At 50.4% G+C, this 22,063-nt stretch overlaps 1 protein-coding gene across 2 annotated transcripts in view; it reads right to left on the bottom strand.

Moving 5' to 3' along the window:
• Nucleotides 1-19,268, bottom strand: part of TBC1D9B (TBC1 domain family member 9B) — a 43,921-nt gene extending 24,653 nt beyond the window's left edge. For both annotated transcript variants that reach the window (XM_082650869.1, XM_082650870.1), the window contains exons 1-7: nucleotides 19,088-19,268; nucleotides 15,964-16,074; nucleotides 11,618-11,736; nucleotides 6,878-7,106; nucleotides 5,577-5,835; nucleotides 3,870-4,077; nucleotides 1,113-1,325 (exon numbers count right to left, since the gene is read on the bottom strand). In XM_082650869.1, coding sequence (XP_082506995.1) covers nucleotides 1,113-1,325; nucleotides 3,870-4,077; nucleotides 5,577-5,835; nucleotides 6,878-7,106; nucleotides 11,618-11,736; nucleotides 15,964-16,074; nucleotides 19,088-19,205 — 1,257 coding nt within the window. In that variant the 5' untranslated portion in view covers nucleotides 19,206-19,268. The remainder of the gene's footprint in view (nucleotides 1-1,112; nucleotides 1,326-3,869; nucleotides 4,078-5,576; nucleotides 5,836-6,877; nucleotides 7,107-11,617; nucleotides 11,737-15,963; nucleotides 16,075-19,087) is intronic.
• Nucleotides 19,269-22,063: the final 2,795 nt, after the last annotated feature.

Here is a 22,063-nt window from a genome sequence, read left to right as displayed (position 1 = left end):
AAAAAGATTTATTCTGCCTTTTCTATATGAACTGTGTGCCTCATGGTAACCAAATAGTTGTTGAGGGTAAATTTCTCTATATGGAAATATTCCAGCTAATGAACAGAAGGAATGATAGAATTAGAGTGCCCCCATTTGCAATCCTAATGAGTTACCTAATGAATTATCTAGGCAATGCTTGTCAATGACTGGTAACAGCACATAATCAGGTATTGCATACCTGTTGGTGGAAGTACACAGCACCTCAATCCTGCCTACAAGTGGACCTGCCCCCCACTCCCCAACACAAACAATTGAATCCAAATCTAAGCTGGATCTCATTACTAAACCACCAACTTACAAGAACCAGGGCACAAAAGAATCCGTTAAGCGTTTCCAAGAGATGCAATCAGCAAACACCAGACTGCGAGAAACTCTATAGCACAAATGACCCAATTCCTTCAACAAAATACTGCAAGAAAAGAAAAGAAAAGAAAAAGAGAGAAAGAGAGAAAGAGAGAGAGAGAGAGAGAGGGAGGAGTAGAAACCTATAGATAAAAAGGGATTATACCAACCCACTGTAACATGTGTATGACCTATGTGTACCTCAATCCAAATGACTAAATTGTAAAAAGAACATGTGCATCTGGGGAAATGTAAATACAAGTTTTTGATGTTAAAGAATTATTGTTAATATTGTTGGTATAGTAAAAAGATTGCAGTAAAAGGTAACCCTGTAAGAAAGATTGATGGGAGAAATCAATCTCCCAACAGGTAAATAAACACAAGCTGGACAGGCCTAAACAGAGGGCTCTCAGTGCAGCAGAGTTCATAAGGGACAGAGATGAGGGTGGCTGGGCCAGGCAGAGAAGGCTTCTTATGTGGAATAGGACTTGAGGCAGGCAGGGGTGACGCTCAGGAGGACTGGGGCACGTCTCGGCGTACAGAGAGGGCTGTGACCCTAGGCATCGCGTGTGTGGCCAGGACACCTGAGACTGGGGCTGGGTTAGGTTTTCCACCCTGCACCAAGCGGGGACCCTCCCCACCCAAGGCCCAAGGCAGGTACCACAGGGCTGCCTGGGCTCTTCTCCTGGCCCGGACCCCCACCCCACTGCTCTGAAGGGCCCTCTCACCTCTGGGGCTGAGTCCACAATGCTGGCTTTCCTCCCCGCTCTGCTGTTGCCTGGCGGCTTGGATGGCATTTTCTGGAGGAAGTCAGAGATCCTCTGAACCAAGAAATCGCGGTCTTTCAGGTTGGCAAACAGGAAGGTCATTTTGCTCTTAGTGCTAATGGACAGAGGGCTGGGCAGGACACTGGAGCTATCAGCTTTTTCCACAATGGTCACCTGAGAAGACAAAAACACCATTTGGGGGTCTGTATCTTGGGATGTAAAGCCAGATGGTTTTGTGAAGCTGAGAGCATGGTGGGCTTAGGTCGTCTTCTCTCAGGCATGGGGCAGGGAGTGGACGAGGGGCTCTCCAGGCCTGGCCGATTCATATTCTGACTCTACCGCTTGCTGCTGTGTGAGTTACATGCATGTCTGAGCCTCATTTTTTCAGCTGTTGATGGGTGTGAACATATCAGCCTTGCAGGACCATCATCAGGATGGTGACACAGAATGTAAAGCCTGAGCCCAGCTGCTGGCCCTGATCAGCTTCCCCAAGATGGACAGTCATGTCCCTGCCCTAAAGCACAGTGAGCAGCCCTGCCTGCAAGCCCTCCTGAGCACTCATTCCCTCAGCACTTCCTGATGTGCGTCCTGGGCCCAGTTCTGACTGTGAGGTGTGTGAACAGAGCAGTACAAGTGTGCAGGGCACAGGATAGGCTTTTAGGGGGCAGGGCCTGCAGCCTGGGGTGGGTACAAACAATGGACATGCAGGCTAATGAACACGGTCACCAGGGCTGGTGGGGGCCACAGGGCAAGCTGGGAGGCCGCTGGGCTGCTTCCTGTTGAAGGTACCTCTGGGGAGGCAGTAACTGAGCTGAGACCCGGTGCAGCCAGACGAAGAGCTAGGGGAGAGGCCAGCAACCACCCTGAGGAGGGGCTGGACTGGCGTGATGGACAAAGAAAGAAAGACCGGAGAAGCTGGGGCAGAGTGAGAAGCGGTGGGCTGTGTGTGTGTGTGTGTGTGTGTGTGTGTGTGTGTGTGTGTGTGTGTGTGTGTGTGTGTGTGTGTGTGTGTGTGTGTGTGTGTGTGTGTGTCTGTGTGTGTGCGTGTGCCTGTGTGTGTGTGTCTGTGTGTGTGTGTGTGTGTGTGTGTGTGTGCGCCTGCATGTCTGTGTGTGGCAACTGGAGATTCTTCTAATCACAGAAGATACCGGAGGATTCTACCCAGGGTGAGCAGATTTTTAAATTATGTTGGCTGCTGTGGAAGGATGGGATCTAAAGGATAGGTCCTCAAGCCTTAGGTGGAGACAAGGTACTGCTGAGGTGAGCCAAGGAGACAGCTTGTCTTAGATGGTGGCTGTAGAGAGGAAGAGACATGCTCTGGAGAGCAAGCTGACAGGACATGCCATGGTCAGGATGTGGGAATGAGGCCAGGTCAGAATCAAGGATGGCTCCCGCTTTCCACCTCAGCAAACGGATGGAAGGGGTGTCACTTCCAGAGGCGAGGATGAGATTTGGGAGTGCAAATTCAAGAGCCCAGTGGACACATGAGTGTGGCTGGCATGAGTGAGGAGCCCCTGTGAAGCCCCCTGGCTAGGATACTGAGGTCAGTGCTGGGCAGGGGCCTCCATCAGGACCAGCTGCAGAGCCCCATCCCAAGAGCTTCCTGGCTCAGCCAGAGCTCTCTGCCATCAGGAATGTCAGGACTCATCAGGAGAAATGGAGCTGGGCCTAACATGACCCTGTAGCCAGCCCCCAGGGCTCAGGGTCAGATCAGTACAGCACCCAGGACAAATCCACAGACCTAGTGCCAAAGGAGAGCAAGGGGTCAGGGGCCAGCTCTGAGTCCCTGAGCCTGGAGCTGTGGCTCCTTTAAGTCCTTTGCCTCTGACTTCCCTTGGGGAAACTGAGGCAGCACACTACCTCACACCTGTTTGCAACAATACCTGCAACTTCAGGGATTTGTACAAAGGCCAGGGAGGTCCCACTGCTCTACATTTTAAATAGAAACAAAATACTGTGTTTTAGCTTATAGCTTAAGAACCTCACTTAAACCTCAATTAAACAGCCAGTATGCCCTGTTGGGCCATGAGGAAAAGGAGGCCTTGGAGGGGTGGATGGCTCTCCCTCACTGTCTACATCTTCACGGCAGCACAGGACAAATGGCCTTGTTTCTACCAGAGTCACTGTGGAAGCCCAAGAAACTGGAGAAAAAATAACTCTGATAGGTGAGAGCTAACCCCACCCTTGACAGGTGACAGTTGACCCCACTCCTGAAAGGGCTGACTTCCGATGACTCTGCTAGAGCCTGAGCCACAGCCAAGGCAGGTGTCAGGAGAGGAACAGTGAGGTGGCCCCTGAGAGTAACATGGGGCTGGGGTGGGATCAGAGTCCTCCAAGCCCAGCCAAAGCAGGGCTTTGCCAAAGTCTAACTGCAAGGCCCAAGGAGGCAGGACTAGGGGACACTCACCTGCAGGAGGCCACTGGGCTCTGACCAGGGAGGTGTGGGTCCTTGTTGAGGTTTTCGTATGTCCCACTGTGAGCTGTGCTAGCAGGCCAAAGCCCACCGTATCTCCTCACCAGGTGAGGTTGATCCCTGAGGGGGCATCCAGTGCACCCACTCCCGCCAGGGCCTGGTACAGGACAGGTGCTCGGGGAGCACATGAACCACCATGTGCCCTCTGTACTTACATCACTAAATCCTGAAGGGCTTCCTGGGCTGGGGACCTGGCCACGTGCCCTGGTAAGAGAGGGAAGAGCTGGCAAGGACCTAGGGCTCACCTCCCGCAGGGGTATGATGAGGTGGCAAGCATCCTCTTCCTTGCTGGCAAAGCAGATGTAGTTGCTGGAGATAAACATCTGGCCAGGGATGTGCAGCTTGTTGAATGGGGTCCACAGGGTACAGCCTGTGTGGCCGTCCAGGCGCTCGTCCCCAGGCAGCCGGAACGTGGCACAGTAGCACTCGTTCTTGGCTCGAGCGTCCAGGTCTCTGGTGAAACCAAGGTGGGCGAGATAGAAAAGCAGACAAGAGTTGGGGCTAGCACACTCACAAGGCGGCCTCATGCCCTCGGTTTCCACGTTGGACTCAGGCTCGTGGGGGTCCTCCTGTGAGCAAGTTGTGCCCAGGGATCTCAGAGTTCAATAACACATGCACGCTGAATGGTCAAGTAGTAAAATGTGGACATCCGTATGACCAGCAGAGGAGTGGTCAACAAACAGCATGCTCGGTACTGAGGGTGGGTGGTGCCCAGAGGGTGCCTGCACCCGCCCTGCCGCTTCTCACTAGGAAGACCAGCCCCACCTAGAAACTCAGACAAGGCCTCCCGACAGGCAGGTGTGGAGTCAAGACTAAAACACAGGGTGCTGGGATTTCCCCAGCGGTCCAGTGGTTAAGACTCCATGCTTCCACTGCAGGGGGCATGGGTTCGATCCCTGGTAGGGGAACTAAGATTCCACATGTCACGTGGTGCAGCCAAAAGAAAAAAACACAGGGTGCTGTTGCTTAACGGAAATGCACACTCGCCAGTCCGATGGCTGTGTGAGGCAGGGGCCCGGTAGCCTGTTCCTCGCCCCCGCGGTGGCCCTGTCCTCGTAAACATCTCTCTCTTCCCAGCCCCATGGGGGCCGCTAGCAGCCTGAGCTCGGCCTGGCAGGCACACCTCGATGGACAATGCCAGAGACTATCAAGTCCGGCCCTACTCATTTTCTTTCTGGAAGGTTCTGAAAGCCACCGTGTCACTTGCATCAGGAAAGTAATATCCTTGGACAGCATTCTGGTCCTGAAGGTGCACCCAAGAGTCTGGGCCTAGGCCACAGTCTCTGCACACACAGGTGTGAATCTGGCTGTGGGCCCCAGGGGCTCAGGGAATATCTGAGCTCCTGGCTGGCCTACAGGTTTCCCCTAAGCTGCAACGGAAGAGCGAGAACAGAGTGCTCTGGAGGGGCCAGCCCTAGTGAATCGTTCCTGTCTACCAATTCCCACAGACAGGGTGGCAGAGACCTCAGACCTGTGCAGGGCTGTCTCCTGGGGCCTGGGGTCAGGGCCCAGGGGTCCTGAGAAGAGCTGTCAATCATGGCGGGATGGAGGCGGTGTACCCTGAGCTGGGATTCTGAAGCCTTCCTGAAGAGGCCTCTGGGGATGCCCTGGCTGACGTGGTGGGGCGCCTGTGCTGGGCTCCACTGCTCACTTAGAGCTAAGGCACTGGGGTCTGGGGCAAGCTGCTCTACCTCCCTGTGCCTCAGCTTCCTGTCTGAGACCAAGGATCCTGTGAGAGCCTCCCCACCCCAGGGCTTTGAGAAGTAATACATGAAGAACTCCCTCCACGTCAGCGTCAGCGGTAGGTTTTTCAGGACGACGCCTCTGTGAATCTCCTGGTGCCCTCCCCACTATCGAAAACCACCCCTTCACCTGGCCCCCTTTACACGCAGGGAGCCTGTGAAGGGTGAGGAGGGCAGGTCCCTGCTGGGGGTGGGGGAGGCACAACGCACCGCTTCAGAGCCGAGATGTTGCTGTGCGGCCGGGGGGGCCTGGGCAGTGCTTTGTCTTCCAGGAAGCCCTCGCTGTCCAGTAGCTGCCGCATGGCAAGGTTGGCCAGCTGCTCCATGAGCTTGAAGGTCTCGCTGATGTTGAGGAACATGGAGAAGAAGAGCTCCTGGTCCCGGGTGTCCACACGGATGCTCTCAGGGAAGAGCAGCGTGGCATTCTTCTCCAGCCGTGTGACGTCCACCCACTGCACCACCAGGCTCACTGGACACCAGAGGGGACAGACACACCATCAGGTCAAACCAGCTGGAGGGCTGGGCAGGCAGGCTCCTGACTCCTGCCTGGCCCTGGAACCCATGTGGGGGAGCGGGCAGCATCTACTGCCTGCCCGTTCCCCACCCCCAGGCCCCATGCCTGAGCCTAGCTATGCTGGGACACCAGCTCCACGAGGAGGGACTGGGCCATCCTGGGCCAACCCAGTGCCCAGTCCCGAGAATCTCCTGGGTTTGCCCACCAAATGGCTAAAGGATGAGATGAATGAACAAACAGAGGTGAGCTAGCTGAGACCCTGGACTTGAGAAGCCCCACCTAGTGGGAGTGCACTGATGTGGGAACAAGTCACAACATGGTGTGACCAGCACAGAGAGGATGCTGGCCCCTGCCTGATGAGAAGATGCAAAGGTGGGAGAAAGGCAGGGGAGGTTGTGACAGGTGTGTGTGCATGGCTGGGAGCCGGCCTTGCTGGGCCCAGGAAAGGCCACACTGAGAGCAGCTAAAGCCCTGGGGGCTCTTTCTGGGGGCGACATGCAGCAGAGTTCACTGGCTGGGAGTCTGCCTTTTGTCCTGAGGCCAGGGCTTCCTGTGGGGAGGGACCTGCAGCAGGTGGCTGCAGGGGCACACGTCCAAGGCACCATGTAACCTGGAGCCGCTCAGGGATGATGGGTGCCCGGCACTCTACTTGAAAGAGGGGAGGCCCTGTGCAGAAAGTCACTACGTGAAGAACTGTGCTAGTTGATGTATACATGACAGGAGCCCCCAAGAGCCCGGTGATGCCTGGTTCAAGTCTGGAGTTCTGGTCATGGGCCACTAGGTTCTGGGGAGACTCTCTGGTGGGTATGTGGGGACAGAACATCTGGGGGCCGAGGAGCGACAGCCCTCAGGAACTTCGACAGTCTGGGGAGGCGGTACACTTTATAGAGGCGAGGTCGAGGGTGAGGGCAGAGGAGGATGCCCTGAGGATGACGGGGCCAGCTGGGGGACTGGGGCTAGGGGGGACACAGGGGGCACTCCTGCTGCCTGCACTCACCCTCCTTGCCCAGCAGGAAGGAGTAGAAGCACAGGTGGTTGACGGTCAGGTAGAGCCAGCCCTGCCGGGGCACGCGGCCCTTCCAGTAGCTGCAGGAGTAGTAGTTGACCAGCTTCTCTCCCTCGGGCATCCCAAACTGCTTCCGCATTTTCAGCTCGGCCTCCTTGAATTTCCCAGGGTCCTCATCTCCCTGGGGCTGCAGGTTCTTGTTCTCTTCTGCGATGATGCCCTGTAGGAGGACAAGGGGACTGGTTCCCGCAGGGAACTCAAGTGGTGGGACCCAGGACTCTTGGTCGCTGGCCCAAGGGCCACAAGCAGGTAGGCCTGTCGTCTGCTCTGGCCAGACAGATGCTGGGCAATTTCCCCTAACTCCCTGAGCTATTATCTCTACTGGATCAGAGAAGGGATTTTTTAAATTTACATTTTAGCTATTTTAATGTAAATATATGAAAAATATAATACATAAACATGGTAAAAAAATGCAAGTAGTAAAAAAGTGTGTTCAGTGAGAAGGGAGTCTCCATCTCCTCTGCTGTTGTAGCCACTTTGTTGGTTTCCTCCCAGACAGGCTGGCACTGATGCACCTTTAAGCAAATACATGCAATCTGCTCTTTCCCCTCCTTCTTTGCCCAAATGGGAACTTGCTGTGGCACTGTTCTGTGACGTGCATTTCTTGTGACAATGTCTTGGAGGATCTTCTGTACTTGATACTCCCCCCCCCCACATACCAGGGGGCTTCTGCCTCTTGCCCCCGCTCAAGGCCCACAGACCAGCTGCAGGACCCACCCAGCTCAGGACCTACCCAGTTCAGGGTCCAGAGATCAGCCACAGGGCCAACCAACTCAGGGCATATCTATGCTGTATCCCACCAGCATCTTCACTGGGCTCAGGGTGCCCAGAGACATCACCCTGGGCCACAAAGCCAACCCCAAACCTCCTGGGGTAAAACAGGTTCTTAGTGCATTTGGCTCAAAATGTACATGCAGATTTTCCAGGAGGATGATGACTTGATAAGCTAAAGTAATTCAAGGCAACTGCTGTGGGCCAGATTGCTGCTTCTGCTGAGCCTCCTGGCAGCCTCGAATTCCTGTAACCATGAGCAGGGAGAACAGCCAGGAGTTTGGGTGAAGACCCAAAGGTAAGATGTAACTCCATCTCAGTATAGCCAGTACCACTATAGCTGCAACTCCAACCTCTTCTCTCTCTCAAGCTGCCTCTGGTGCCTCCCCAGAACACTACTGCAGGAATTAGCTCTATGTCTGGGAAAGAGGCTCTGGCAAAGCACCCTTCTTGTTACTAAGGCCCTGCCCTTGTCTTCTGCTTCCCTCAAATGCACCTACTGGGAGGTTGGGAAAGGGGCCCCACCAGTGGAAAGGTGGGCCCCAGACAGCCTGTGGGCCATCACGGCACCCTGTCCCTCAGGCCACCTTCCTGGGTCTCAGTTGGCAGTCCCCTTTCCCCACTCCTTCAGCTGCACCTGGGAGACCCCCAAGCAGGGAGCAGAGGGGCTGACACTCTGCTTTGCATTTTCCTCTGCATTGTCCGCTGGCCTCTACTCAGGAGTAATGGTCCTCGCCAATGGGAATGAACGGCCTGGCCCACAGGACTGGGATTTTGTTTGTTTGCTGATACAAGTGGACTGTAAAAATCACTGGGCAGATTTTAAATTACTGATTCAATTTCTTTAATAGTTTTAAGCATATTCAAGTTTGCTATTTCTTTGTGAGTCTCAGTTTAAGTTCTATTATGTGGTAGACCAAATAATAGCCCCCCCCAAAGATGTTTACATCCCAATCCCCAGAAGGGTTGAGAGACTGACTGGTTGACTAAAGAGGCCATGCTGCTGGCATTCAAGAGAAAGGTAAGGGCCAAGAATCACGGATACGAAGCTCCTGAAAGCTGGAAAAGGCAAGGAAACAGATTCTCCCCTTAGAGCCTCCAGGAGTCAGCCTTGCCAATTCCTTGATTTTAGCCTGTGAGATTCATTTCAGACTTCTGACCTCCAGAACTGTAAGAAAAGGAACTTGTGTTGTTTTAAACCACTACGTTTATGGTAACTTGTTACAGTAGCAACTGGAAACTAAAACATATTATTTTAAGAGTGTCCATCTTGTCTCACTTCTTACTATTTATGGGCTTAAAGCTGTTTATGGCATTCTCTTTCTCTCTCTTTTTTTTAAGATTTTTTTGATGTGGACCATTTTTAAAGTCTTTATTGAATTTGTTACAATATTGCTTCTGTTTTATGTTTTGGTTTTGTGGCCACGAGGCATGTGGGATCTTAGCTCCTGGACCAGGGATCGAACCCACACCCACTGCATTGGAAGGTGAAGTCTTAACCACTGGACCACCAGGGAAGTCCCCTTACTCTCTTTTTTCTTAACCCTGATTTATTTATTTATTTTTTTAATTTTTATTTTAAAATTTTACTTATTTTTGGCTGCATTGGGTCTTCCTTGCTGCACGTGGGCTTTCTCTAGTCGTGGCAAGCGGGGGCTACTCTCTTTGTTGTGGTGCGCAGGCTTCTCATTGCAGTGGCTTCTCTTGTTGCAGAGCATGGGCTCTAGGCACACGGGCTTCAGTATTGTGGCATGTGGGCTCAGTAGTTGTGGCTCATGTGCTCTAGAGCACAGGCTCAGTAGTTGTGGCACACAGGCTTAGCTGCTCCGCAGCATGTGGGATCATTCCGGACCAGGGCTTGAACCCGTGTCCCCTGCACTGTCAGGTGGATTCTTAACCACTGTGCCACCAGGGAAGCCCCTAACTTTGCATTTTAAATAGATGCTATCATATTTCATTCCCAACATTACTTATTTGAGGTTTCTCTCTTTTGTCCTGGATCACTTTTGCCACAGGTTTGTTTATATTTTACATCTGTTTTTGGACCTGTTGCTCTTCTGTATCATTCCTTTATTTTCTAAGGAATTAACTTCTTCCCTTTGTTACAGGCATACCCTGAAGATATTGCAGGTTTGGTTCTGAACCATAGCAATAAAGCAAATGTCACACTAAAGCAAGTCACACAAATTTTTTGGTTTCCCAGTGCATACAGAACTTAAGTCTACACTATACTGTGGTATATTAAATACGCAATAGCGTTATGTCTAAAAAAATAAGGTACCTATCTTAATTAAAAAATACTTTGTTGCTAAAAAAATGCTAACTATAATCTGAGTCTTCAGCGAATAGTAATTTTTTTGTGATAACTATATTTTCTTCTTTCTAATTTCCTGGTTTCTCTGGCGTTCTAACTTACTGAATTGGACACCTGGCTCATTAATTACCACCCTTTCTTCTTTTCCTCACATTATAAAACAGAAAATGTAAGGCTTTAAATTTCCTCCTGTGTCCTGCTTTTGCTACATCTCACAAATTCTGATAAACAGTAGTATTTCCATAATTTCCCAGTTCTCAGTTTTTTTGGTTTTTTTTTTGTGGCCTCGCATCTTACAGGATCTTAGTTCCCTGACCAGGGATTGAACCTGGGCCCCAGCAGTGAAAGTGCCAAGTCCTAACCACTGGATGGCCTGGGGATTCCCTCAATATTTTCTAATTTCCATTTTTTCCTTTGACTCATCTAGAACTTTATTCTGTTCTGTTGGTTAGTTTGTTTGGGCCTGGCATAAAGGAAACATTCCATAATGTTGCTGTTATTATTATTATTGCCCAGCTGGCTCATTAGGAGAGTGAAGACTTGCCTCTGCTCTCTTTGTCTATTTTCCTGGAACTAGAAAGGCAACACAGGTCCCACCCTGAACCCCAAGGTACACAGAGAACTGCTGAGGAACTCTTGGTGCCATCTGCCCAGGTCTAGGAGGTTCTGGTATAATGAAGTCACAAGGGCTTGCCCAAAGTAAGTTTGCATCATGAAACTTTGACCTGGTAACACCTCTCTGAGGAATCTAATCCAAGGCAATAATCCAACAGAAAGAAAAAGACACACACACACACACAGATAACTCAGATAAATGCTCATTATGTAATTATTCACTAAAGAGGAAACAATCTAAACATCACTGTGATGTTTTCACACATTGCTACAATCTTCATAATTATTTTGCTAGCTGTAAAATATTCTACTAAGAATACCACATATGACTGACCAAGTCCCCTGAATATACAGTGCTCAGCACAGTACTCATAAAGAAAATACTCAATAAATGCTATGTTAGCAAGTATGAGCCCTCTCAATTTGCAGAGGAAAGAACAGCTGCTTCCCCTCTTACCATGGGACTGGGAGGCATTGTTTCCAGCCTTTTTGCTAACAGTGTTGCAGGAACATCCTGATACATACGTCATTCTGGACATATGAATACACTGTAGGGTAAATTCCAAGGAATGGACTTGCTGGGTCAAAGTGTCTGTGCATTTTGAAGTAATGTTAGTTTTATAATAGAAATATACCTAAAATTATCCTGTCATTTCCAACTTCTTCCTCTGTTGGCCAAGGAACTGGCTATCAGAGTTGTGTATCTGCATATTTGCTCTGAGGCCCTTTGCAGGGAATGGAAACTCCCAGCTAAGCTTAAACTCCGGTGGCTGGCCAGTAGATGGGGCCTGCATACAATGAGTTCAACTGCCCCTTTCAACACTAAAAGAAGATCAAACCCTTCGTTTCCATCTCTGTTTAATGGGGGAAAGAACTACACGGTGTTCTCTGAAAGTTATAGAAGATGACAAAGGTGAACACTGGTAGCCCAGAGAAGAGAGTGAGAACCAGTAGTGGAAAGTGAATCTTACGTGTATCTTGCCCTTGACGAAGGTGGTGATGTCTTCCTCAGTGTCAAAGATGGACAGTGTCTGGAGTAAGTTATTTTCCAGCCATTCCCAGTGTTTTGTGATCTCTTTGCGGGAAGAACCTAGGAGAGGTTTGGTGGCATAAAGAAAAGGAAAATCATAAAATCACCAGGCCTTAAATATAAACTCAAGAGAGATTAAAATGGCTGACCTAATTTGCTATACCAAAGTGACTACAACCTTTGAGCTGCTTACTCTTTCCTTCTTCATGTATATGACAAAAGTCATAAATGGTCCTGATAAAAACACAAAATAAAAAAATTCCAATAGAATTACAGAGTCATGAGGAAAATAAAGCCTCAACTTCCCTCTAATGCCCAGAGTAAGAGTGACTGCTAGTTTCCTCTGTGCCCTATCAGAAATAGTCTATACATTTGCAGGTTTGCTTACTTACTTTTCTTCGAGATAAAAGGACTTAATGTGGTCTTCCATGTACAGCTGATTAGCCAGACACAGTCAGACTTGGTATAGGTGACTGTGGCTCTCCTGAGAATGTAGGCATCCACAGATGGCAGCTGGAGCTTCCTGTAGGACTCCAGGCCCCTGGCTGGCTGGTCTCCTGCTGGGCCAGAGGTGCTCATCCCTCTCTCTGAAGCCAGATGCCCCACCCAGGTCTTTGCCTCCTCCTCCTCATCCCAGTTCACATCCCAGCCTGGATCCCGTCTCTTCCAGGAACCCCTGTCTGACCTTTCAGTGTCTGGCTGGCCCCCAGTGTCTGCCCCACCTAGGAGGGGGTCCCTGCCCTCCTCAGGGAGGGGTTCTTGTGGGCACTGTAGGCCCAGTGGAAATGGGAGAACTCAGAGAGGCGGCCCATTGCCACTCCCAAAGAGTGAGGCAGCTGTTTTCTCTGCCTCCATCAGGGAATTGGGAAAAGGGGCCCCAGGAGGAAAATTGAAGGGATGAGGGAAGTCCCTTCCAGGCCTGGCTTCCCCTGCCCCTCTGGCACCCCACTTTTTGGGGTTTTTCATGTGTCTGGCATGGGGTTTTTGCACTTAAGAACTCTTCTCTGAATGAATTAACACAAGAATAAGAAAAGGAGTGAAAGCTCTGCTTCCTTTTCAGCAGCCTAGTGTGGGACAGTCTGTGGACTGTAAGCACCCAGAAGGCCCAGTTGCTTCTGTGACCACGGCAGGCCCACACACTCGGCATGGAGGGAGCGTTAGCAAAGAGGTGAGTCCGACATGACTGTGGACCACAGACGTTTTTTGCTGGGCGCCCGATCCCTGGTCACCCCATCCTTCACTACCTGGCTACAACTTTTCCATCAGCTGAAGACTCAGCTCTGACCCCGCCCTGGCCAGGCTGAGTTGGTCCCTGTCATCTCCTCTGGCCCAGGCATCTGCTCATTGCTCTGTCACATGTCACAGTCCAGCCTGACTTCGTTAGGGTTGATTTGTTTGTTTCTTTACATTTACCCAAGAGGCTCACCACCCTAACAAGCGATTCCACAGAAAGACCCTCTCCCATGGTCTGTGGGAGGATGCCCATGTGAAAATGATTAAACCCAGAATCATACAACAGTGATAATCATAACAATAGGTAACTATAAATAGAAATTACCTCTGGAAGTTCCTAAATCATCCATAAATTTTTTTTTTTCATTTTTCTTTGTATATCTATTATGGCCTCCTTTCCCTAGTGCACAGAGGCCAAGGTCTAGTTGTTAGGTGAAGTGAGTTCTTTCTTTCTTGCTCTTTTTGCTAAGAACCCACATTTGAATTTGGAAGTTGAGTTTGCATGTGATGCAACCCTCTTACACACATGTTCCCGGCAGCCTAAAACAGAGGAATTTTGTCCACAATGCCTGTGTGGATCTGTCTGCACTTTAATTATAAATATTTACATATATTCACTTAAAATAATTATTAGTTAAAAGCAACTCAATCTTCATTTAGCACTAAGTAAACACTGAAACTATGCCATCTCTATGCTAGGTACTGGGAATAAAAAATATAATAGCTAATTAAATTATTAAGTGCTATTTCTGTTTTCCAAAACTTTTTATGGATTATCTTATTTGATTCTTAGAGCACCTTGGAGACAGGTACAGTTATTTTCATTTTATAGGATGAAGCTGAGGCACAGAGAGGTTGAGTATGTTGCCCAAGGTCACCTAGCTGGGAAGTGACCACACCATAACGCTAATCCAGGCTGCCCAGCTGCAGAACCTGCCCACACCCTCAAGGAATTGCTGGCCTAGTGGGAGAGCCAGTGAGCCTTCAATGCAAAAGTGCTGGTGGAGACACGGCAAGTCTAGAGGAGGGAGAAGGGTAGGTACATGAGTCCGGGGAATCTGGGAAGGTTTTCCATTGGATGTGACATCTGCGTTGGTACTCAACAGAGCAGGAGGAAGTAAAGTAGACATGGGGCGACGCTGTAGGTACACCAGCCAGGACAGGTACAGTTAAGAACTTCAGGCCCTGTAAGTGTCTTGTCTGGCCGAAGGCCAGGTGTGAGCTGGTGGGGGGAGGAAGACAGAAATGGAGGCAGGCAGACCCTGAGAAGTCCTTTAATGGCAGTCTAAGGAGTGGAGATTCAGTGGCAGGTGTCAGTAGGTGTCTGCTTTTGGAGAGCTGAAGAGAGGTGGTGGGTAAAAACAGAGAGGCACGAGCAGATGAGCACAGGGGTCTGACCAGGGCAGGGGCTCCACAGTGCATCTGGGTCCCTCCCCAGCAGCAGGCCCTGATGCCACCAATGGGGTTCCCACAAGGCCCCACGGAGTAGCCATACTCCTCTCTCCCCACAGAGAGGTTGCTCTCACTACCACTGCCCTTCTCCTGAGAAGGAACACCTTGAGACAAAGATGAACATCTCAAGGGCCCATTTTAGAGTGAAGCGTCTCATCTTAGCCCAGGCACACACCAACTGCCCTGGGCCCTACCACATAGGAAGCCTCTCTCCTGCCAGTGCCCCACTCTGGGCACCCTGGTGCCTTCACCCCTTGACCTCTCCCCCCACCCCCCCAAGCTGGAGTCCAGCTGTGAACACTCCCATCACTTCTCAGGTCTCCAAGGAAAACCACTATCCTGGGGGACAGTGACACTGTGGCTTCTAGCAGAGAGAGATATTCAGCACAGTGGACACGAACAGGTGCTCTGGGTCTGATCTGTGGTTCTGTGTGACTTTGGGAGGGTTACTTAACCCCTCTGGGCCCAGTTTTCTCATCTTCAAAATGGGGAAAATCAAAGTTCCACCTTCTGGAGTTGTTGGGAGGTTCACATGTCTGGCATGCAGGAAGTGCTGTCTGAGTGCCAGCTATGACTGCTGTTTTATCCCAGGGACCTCAGCCAGGCTGAAAGGGGACTTCCTCCTGGACTCTTGGGAGGGTGGGTGTGTCCTCCGAGAAGGACAACTACCAGCGATTCTCGTTATTCACAGTGGTTATGTTCTACAAAGTCTTCTGGAACACTGAATTTGCCAGTACTGCTCCCAGGGGAGCTACAGGGCTAAGTTCGTGCGAGCCTCTGGTCACAACATTTTCACCAACCGATCAATACACTACTTTGTCTTATATGTCTTTCTGCTTAAAGACACCTCATTTAATATATATTTTTAATACCCTAGCATTGAACTGACAGCCAGAAGCACTGCAACTCATGCCTGAAGGCAGCTCATCTAACTTGTATTTTCTCCATAAGGCACATCACAGCTTCCCGCGCTTAAAAACACCACACAGCACTTCAGCATTATACCTGAGGCCATTTTAAACAGCAAAGTCACCAACAGATAACACAAAATGTGAGAAGCATGGTGCTTAAACTTCTAAAAGGAGACATGTTTATGGTTTGAGAGCTGAAACAAGAAGGCAGAAGGATGCCTTGTTCCACCTCAGCTGGGAACCTGTGTGTCTGGTGACTCAAATTTTTCATTGCTCTGCAGACACACATTTCCACAGATGTCCACAAATGACCCCAAAAGTACCACAAGTACTGATTTTGGGGTTTATAGATAACTTTTAGTGAGTAGGTGAATTAAAAAAATATGTAGTCCATGAATACTGATAAGCTGTATCCGCCTTGAGAAAAGGTTAGCAGGAGAACATGGACACTGCCCAAGGCCAAGCCCTCAGAGAGGCACGCAGGGCTTCATGGGGCCCATGTCCTCTTGCCCTGCATCTGTGCACAGCTGAGCTGCCTTCCTAAGCTGGATGCTGGCCTGGGCTGTGCTGTCTGAACAAGGGGCAGCATCAGGTTCTCAGTGGGCCATGTCCAATGCAGGAATGCAGCCTGCGTCCCCTCCCTCTCTGGGGCAGGCCCTGCCCAGCACCCCTTGTGATTCAGGGCACCTACCGCACGCCACTGTCCAGTAGACCTGCGAGTCCTGGGTCTGGTGCAGGATGCGGTAAGGGGCCACCCGGGCACTGGAGTCCAGCACCACATCCAGGGTGCCCACGAGAAGACCTGGCAACAGGGCAGAGAGAGGGGAGGGTGAGGGAGGGCTGGGCTGAGAGCTGGGCCTGGCTGGAGGCAGCCATGAGGGTAGCAGTGCCCCCAAAGCCCCAGCCAAGAGGGTGAAACACCTTACATTACCCTGGTCCGTTAAATTACTTCTTTTTCCTCAAAGGCCTTCAGCCAGTGTCTGATCCCTATCAAAAACTCCCCTCCCACTTCTTCCTGGAAGCTTCTGCTTGTCCTCCTGACTCAGAAATACTTGCAGGCAGGGGCAGATTCAGGTTTTATGGGGCCCAAAGCTTAGATGATCTGGGAGGCCCTCTTCAAGAAAAATACAAAATCAGGTTTGAAAACAAGTATTTCTTCAGAATAAGAAAGTACAACAATGACAATTAAAAACAACAATACTACAAATATCACAAAATCCAAAAAAATAATACAGTATGTTTTATTAACTGCCAGACACATCTCTTAAGACATGTTTCTCTGACATGTGCGGCCTTTTTGGCTGTGTACTCTGATGCCTTCTTCATAAGACAACGATTTTGTAACATCATTTTCCACATCAACAACAGGAAGATAATGTAGCCTCAAAAGTCATGAATAAAAAGAACATGCAAATTTTTAGAATTGTCCAATTTAGGAAAACACCGATTCTGTTTTGTTTTTTTTTTCCACCTCTGAACCGAAGCATTTTAGGGCATTTCAAGTTTTCCTTCTCATCACAATGTCATTGACATTTGTCAATGTCACTATTTCCCCAATAAATTAGAGAAAATGTCTACCTTTTACCACTATCCGATTCATTCTTCTTCATTTATTGAATTATCCAGCTACATAAAAGTCTGTCCATTGTTCCTATTTGAAACTTATTTTTTCCTTTTCATGAAGAGCTACTTTTGGTATGATCTGAAAATATTTTGTTACCATTTTCCTGTTGATATCAGAATAATTTCTATCGATTTTATTGCTCGATTTTAACATTTCTGTTTCATATTCCATTTTTAATTTGATTTTTCCCCCCTCCAGTCTCTAATAAATAAAATAACCAGTTACAAAAGAAGGTACTCTTCACATACATCCAAGTCAGGAGTCTGTAATCTCTCACCTGTTTTACCGAAATGTTCTAAAATGCCTCTCTAAATTGCAGTTAAAGCGGCATATTCAAGCCTTATCAGTGTTTGGAATAAACTGCTTTTTACTGTTTGTGTTGAGGTTTCTCTTCTGGTCTCAGAAATTTTATTTTAATTCCTATACTGTTGGCATATCCATACTGCAAGACTTGAAAACTTTTTAATGGGCAGGCCATCTCATCACATTCTTCAATGAAGAATCTAGGTTGGTATCTGTTTTTAAAAGACAGCTTGAATAAAACCACATCACTAACTGTTCCTCCCCCAGGGAGACAGTGGTCAGGAAGCCATTATGTCCATGATGGCACAGGGAAGGCCATGCCAGAGGCCATGCCAGGACTCACCAAACCTAGCTGGAGCAGAGAGTTCAAGGTGTGGTTATCAGGGGGGACCTGGGGAGCTCTGCCTTGGGGGACATGGAGAGATGAGTATGGTAGAAAGGGCCTTCTCTGTACAGGAAAGCAGAGCACAGAGGGACCCACCCACCTGCTGAGATGATCTGTGGAGAAACAGAGCACAGAACAAGCCCTGAAATCTGACACAACGGTATGCTGCTGCAACCAAAGATACTGGTCGCCCAAGCATTGCTTTTCTACTTGGGCTTCAAGGTTGACCACTGGTCAGTCTCTCCAGAGGGGCTGCTGTCTAACCTCCACTGAACAGTCTAGTCCAGGAGGCAGGTCCAGCACTGGCTCCTGTGATTCTAGAGGCCTTTGGGAAAGAGCTCAAGGCACCAAAGGGAACAGGTTTCTTGGGAATGGTACAGTCTCTTCCACATCAGGATGTGTGGCCCAGGAAAGACTGACGGAAGAGGTCTCCTATGGGAAGCTTCTATCTGCATCTGGTAGGACTGCATTAGCTGCTAATGTTTAAAATTAGGACATTTCACAGAAAATCTCTTGATAACTGGAAGACCTGTCAACATTGGGCCTGAGGTCCTAAATGGCAACAATGGGCCACCCGAGGAGCGCAGGCACTGGTCTGGCCCTAAGACTGACCCAGGTCTGCTTGGGAGTGCCTGGGGCAGGTCCTGGAGCATGAGGGACCTTGGACAACCCCTGTAGAGGGAATGCCCAGTAGGCATCCCCTGGATCCCAAATGCCACACACTCCAGGAGGTGCCGGTCTAGTCTAGTCCTGTGTAGTACCCAGACGGGCAAAGAGGCACCTTGGCTGGTTCACCGGAACACATATACTGGTGATTCGGCTAAGCCTCGGTCTGCAGCTCCAACGCACCAAGAAGCAGGAAAGGTGGGTGAGGAGAAGCTGGAGGGATGGGGGCTGAGGCCAGCAGCAGCTGGGAGAACTCTGATCTTGCTGAAAAGGCAATTCTTTGGTGAGCTGGGAATGAAGGAGGCAAAAGAAAACGAATGCTTGTATCACTTGACCCCTCCTTGGAGGCACTTGGAGAAACTGAAGCAGAAGACCAGAAGATCTCGCGGACTTTCAGCTGTGAAATCCCCTTCCAGGAAGCAGCACACGCCTCCGCTAAGCACCGGGAAGCTCACGGGCAGCGAGTCCGGGCAGAGGCCGCCTCCAGCCTTCTCCTGGCTGCCCTGGTTGACCGAAGTCTCCCCATCCGCCTCCTAACGCGAGCACATCTGTCTTCCTCGAGTCCCTGGCCCCGTCCTCACCTCGCACCACCCCACCCCGTCCCTGCCTCCCACGCGCGGTTCGCGTTCCTACCTTCCACCCCCCACTCAGTGCCGGCCTCGCGCCCCCAGGCCCCCGCCGCACGCGCTGACGTGCGCGTCCGCAGTGACGCGCCGAGGCTGGGCCTGTCCTGGGCCGCTAGTCCTGGGCCGCTAGTCCTGGGCCCCGCCGCCCGGCGCCCCCTCCTCGCCCGCCCCGCGGCGACGCCCACAGGCCCGGTCGCCGCGCGCCTCTCACCCGTAAGGCCGCCGCCCTTGCCGTGGCCCCGGCGCCGCTGCAGCACGAAGAAGGGGTTGGCCCGCTCCGTCACCCACAGCGCGTTGGCCACCAGCACCTCCTCCGGGCCCAGCCACATCGCGGCGCCGTTCACACCGGGCCGTGGCCGGCCAGGCGGAAGCGCCGCGGTAGTCGCCGCGCGGAGCCGAGCGGGCGGGGCGGGGCGAGGCGAGCGGGCGGCGCCCCCTTGCGGCCGCCGGGACCAGCGGGCCCTTCGCTCTCCCCACCCGGCCCCGCCCACCCGCCCAGTCCTCGGGCCACAGGCCGGCTTAGCCCGGCCGTGTCCGCTTCACTTTCGCCCTTCTCGCTGCAGGCCCCTGCGCTGCAGCCTCATCTAGGAGGAGCGGCCAGGTGCCGGGGCCACGCGCCTCTGGCCGGAATGGTTGAGTCCATGGTCCACAGATAGCAGGGCTTCTGGCCTTTTGTAAAAACCCATCCAGGGTTTGCGGGGAAAATGTAGAGAAACAGCATTTGGAGATACAGTTTTGGCTGATTGTGCAGGGCAAGCCAGTGCGTGTTAACATTGGAAAGGGTGGCTGGAAAAGGGTTAGTCGATTTTGGTAACTCAATTTTGGCACTTGGGCCTAAGACAAAGAGAACCTCCGGGAGTCCAGGACAGGTTGTCAGGAAGCTCTGAGGCTGGCAGGGTCTTCAGAAACCAGTGCAGTCCCTCACTTTATAGATGGGATCACTGAGGCTGAGTGGTCTTGGGGTCCGGGGCAGGGCCTGCCCTGGGGCCAGCAGGGGCTTCTGAACGGGTATGGGGCGGGCAGCAAAGGGAGGCTGGGGATGTGGATCCCTGCTCTCCCAGTGCTGGCCTGTAGGGGTCGACCGCCTCACAGTCCAAACATTGACCCTTTTGAGTGAACGAGAGAGCAGTTAAATGCCGTCTGGGGCAATAGGCATGAATCCAGAATATCCAGGGCTAATTGGGATGCAGGATCTGGCCTGAGGCCGCCAGAATCCGGAAGGAGGCCAGAGGGAAGGGGGCACTTTAGAATCATCCCTGGAGGCTTAAGGTGTTTTTTTTTTAAATAAATTTATTTATTTTTGGCTGGTTGGGTCTTTGTTGCTGCATGGGCTTATCTCTAATTGCGTTGAGTGGGGGCTACTCCGCTGCAGTGCGCGGGCTTCTCATTGTGGTGGCTTCTCTGGTTGCGGAGCACGGGCTCTAGGCGAGCGGGCTTCAGTAGTTGTGGCACGTGGGCTCAGTAGTTGTGGCTCGCGGGCTCAGTAGTTGTGGCTCGCGGGCTCTAGAGCACAGGCTCAGTAGTTGTGGCACACGGGCTTAGTTGCTCTACTGCATGTGGATCTTCCTGGACCAGGGCTCAGAACCCGTGTTCCCTGTATTGGCAGGCAGATTCTTAACCACTGCTCCACCAAGGAAACCCCGGTTGTCGTTTTGATTGTTGAACTGTAAGAGTTATTTATATATTCCAGATACTAGACTGTTATTGGATATATGATATTAAGCCTACTTTCATTATTTTAAATCCAATCCCCACTCATTTACCCTACGAGGTAGATATTTTAAGATCCATATTAAAGAGATAAAACTGAAATCCAGACAGGTGAAGTGATTTACCAATTTCATACTAATAAGTGGCAGAGGTAATATTAATGTCCAGACCTTTAAGGTTCCAACTCTATTCTACATGTATTGGACATTGGCTGTTTTTGCCCCAACATCCTTTTCTTCCTGTGCAGCATCATGATTTTGCTGTGGCAACCACACCTTACAACTCTCAGCTCCTATCTTTCAGGTGAAGCTGAATGCACTCCTGGGCTGCAGAAGTAGAGCCCATGTTGGCCTTAGCTAATGGCACATTCTACCTCTGTGACCATAGTGGTTCGGTGATGTCCATGTGCTTCCAACCAAGCCAATCAGGGTCAAGGAGATGCCATTCTGGTCTCCTGGGGAAGTAAACCAGCTCTTGTGCTGATGGGGCTATGACCTCTCTGAGCCTGAGAATGCAGTTTACTTGGAGGAAGCAAGGCTAGCAAATGTGTCCTGGTGTCAGTGTCTGAGGGCCAAACCATGCTATAAGTGACGTAAGCATACCCATGGCATTTAAGCTTTTGTGAGACACCATACTTCTCTTTGGCTTAAGCCAGTTTGGGTTGGGGTTTCTGACATTTGCAACCAAGAGTCTTCACTGATACAGGTTACCACCAACAGTACTCCATGTGGCCAATGCATCTTTTTCAATAGGTTTTTATTGAAATGGTTATATTAGCAAATCCCACACATACAGGTATACACTATTGGAATATAGGTATATACCATACAAGTTTACTACTTAATTATACTTACATCAACCATACATTTCAAAGGGCTAAGATCTGATTGCCAAGAAGTCAGCTCACATTCTACTTGCAGGTGCCTGTGTTCTAGACAAAGTAACCCCCCTATAGTGAGCTCCCAAATTAAGCTAATGATCAATTTTGCTTCTTGGATATTTGATGTGTGTTCTTTATGGCACGAGCTATCCAATGGTGAATTAAATTTAAGTGCAGTTTCCCTTTCATCCCTCAAGGTGGACAATGTCATTAGCTACATTTAGGTATATCCCAAGCCTCCCCCACCCCAAATTACCTTTGCTACAGTTAGAAAAATAGTTTTGTAACTCACCCTCTGAGATGTTGTGCATAGTTAGCAGGAACCCAGAGTAAGAGGAACTCTTTGAGTGACCTAAATATGAAAGCAGTAACTTTGATATGAGTATAAAAGCTACTGAAGGTAAAAAAACAATTGTGACATATGTGGCCTAGGACTTGGACCAACTCCTTCTCTTGTACAGGAACAGGATTGTTCTATTAGGTGATGGTGTTCCCCATATTCCAAATAGCATGTCCTAGCTTGGAGTCTTTTCCTGTTTCTGTAATCACACTGGTCAAGTTTCCTTAGCCAGAGCCATTGCTGCTCAGAAGTAGACC

Source organism: Grampus griseus (assembly GCF_964374135.1).
Source record: "Grampus griseus genome assembly, chromosome: 3".
In the NCBI taxonomy this organism is placed as follows: domain Eukaryota; kingdom Metazoa; phylum Chordata; class Mammalia; order Artiodactyla; family Delphinidae; genus Grampus; species Grampus griseus.
The sequence above is the reverse complement of the archived record's forward strand: the minus strand, read 5'-3'. Positions and strand labels throughout refer to the sequence as shown.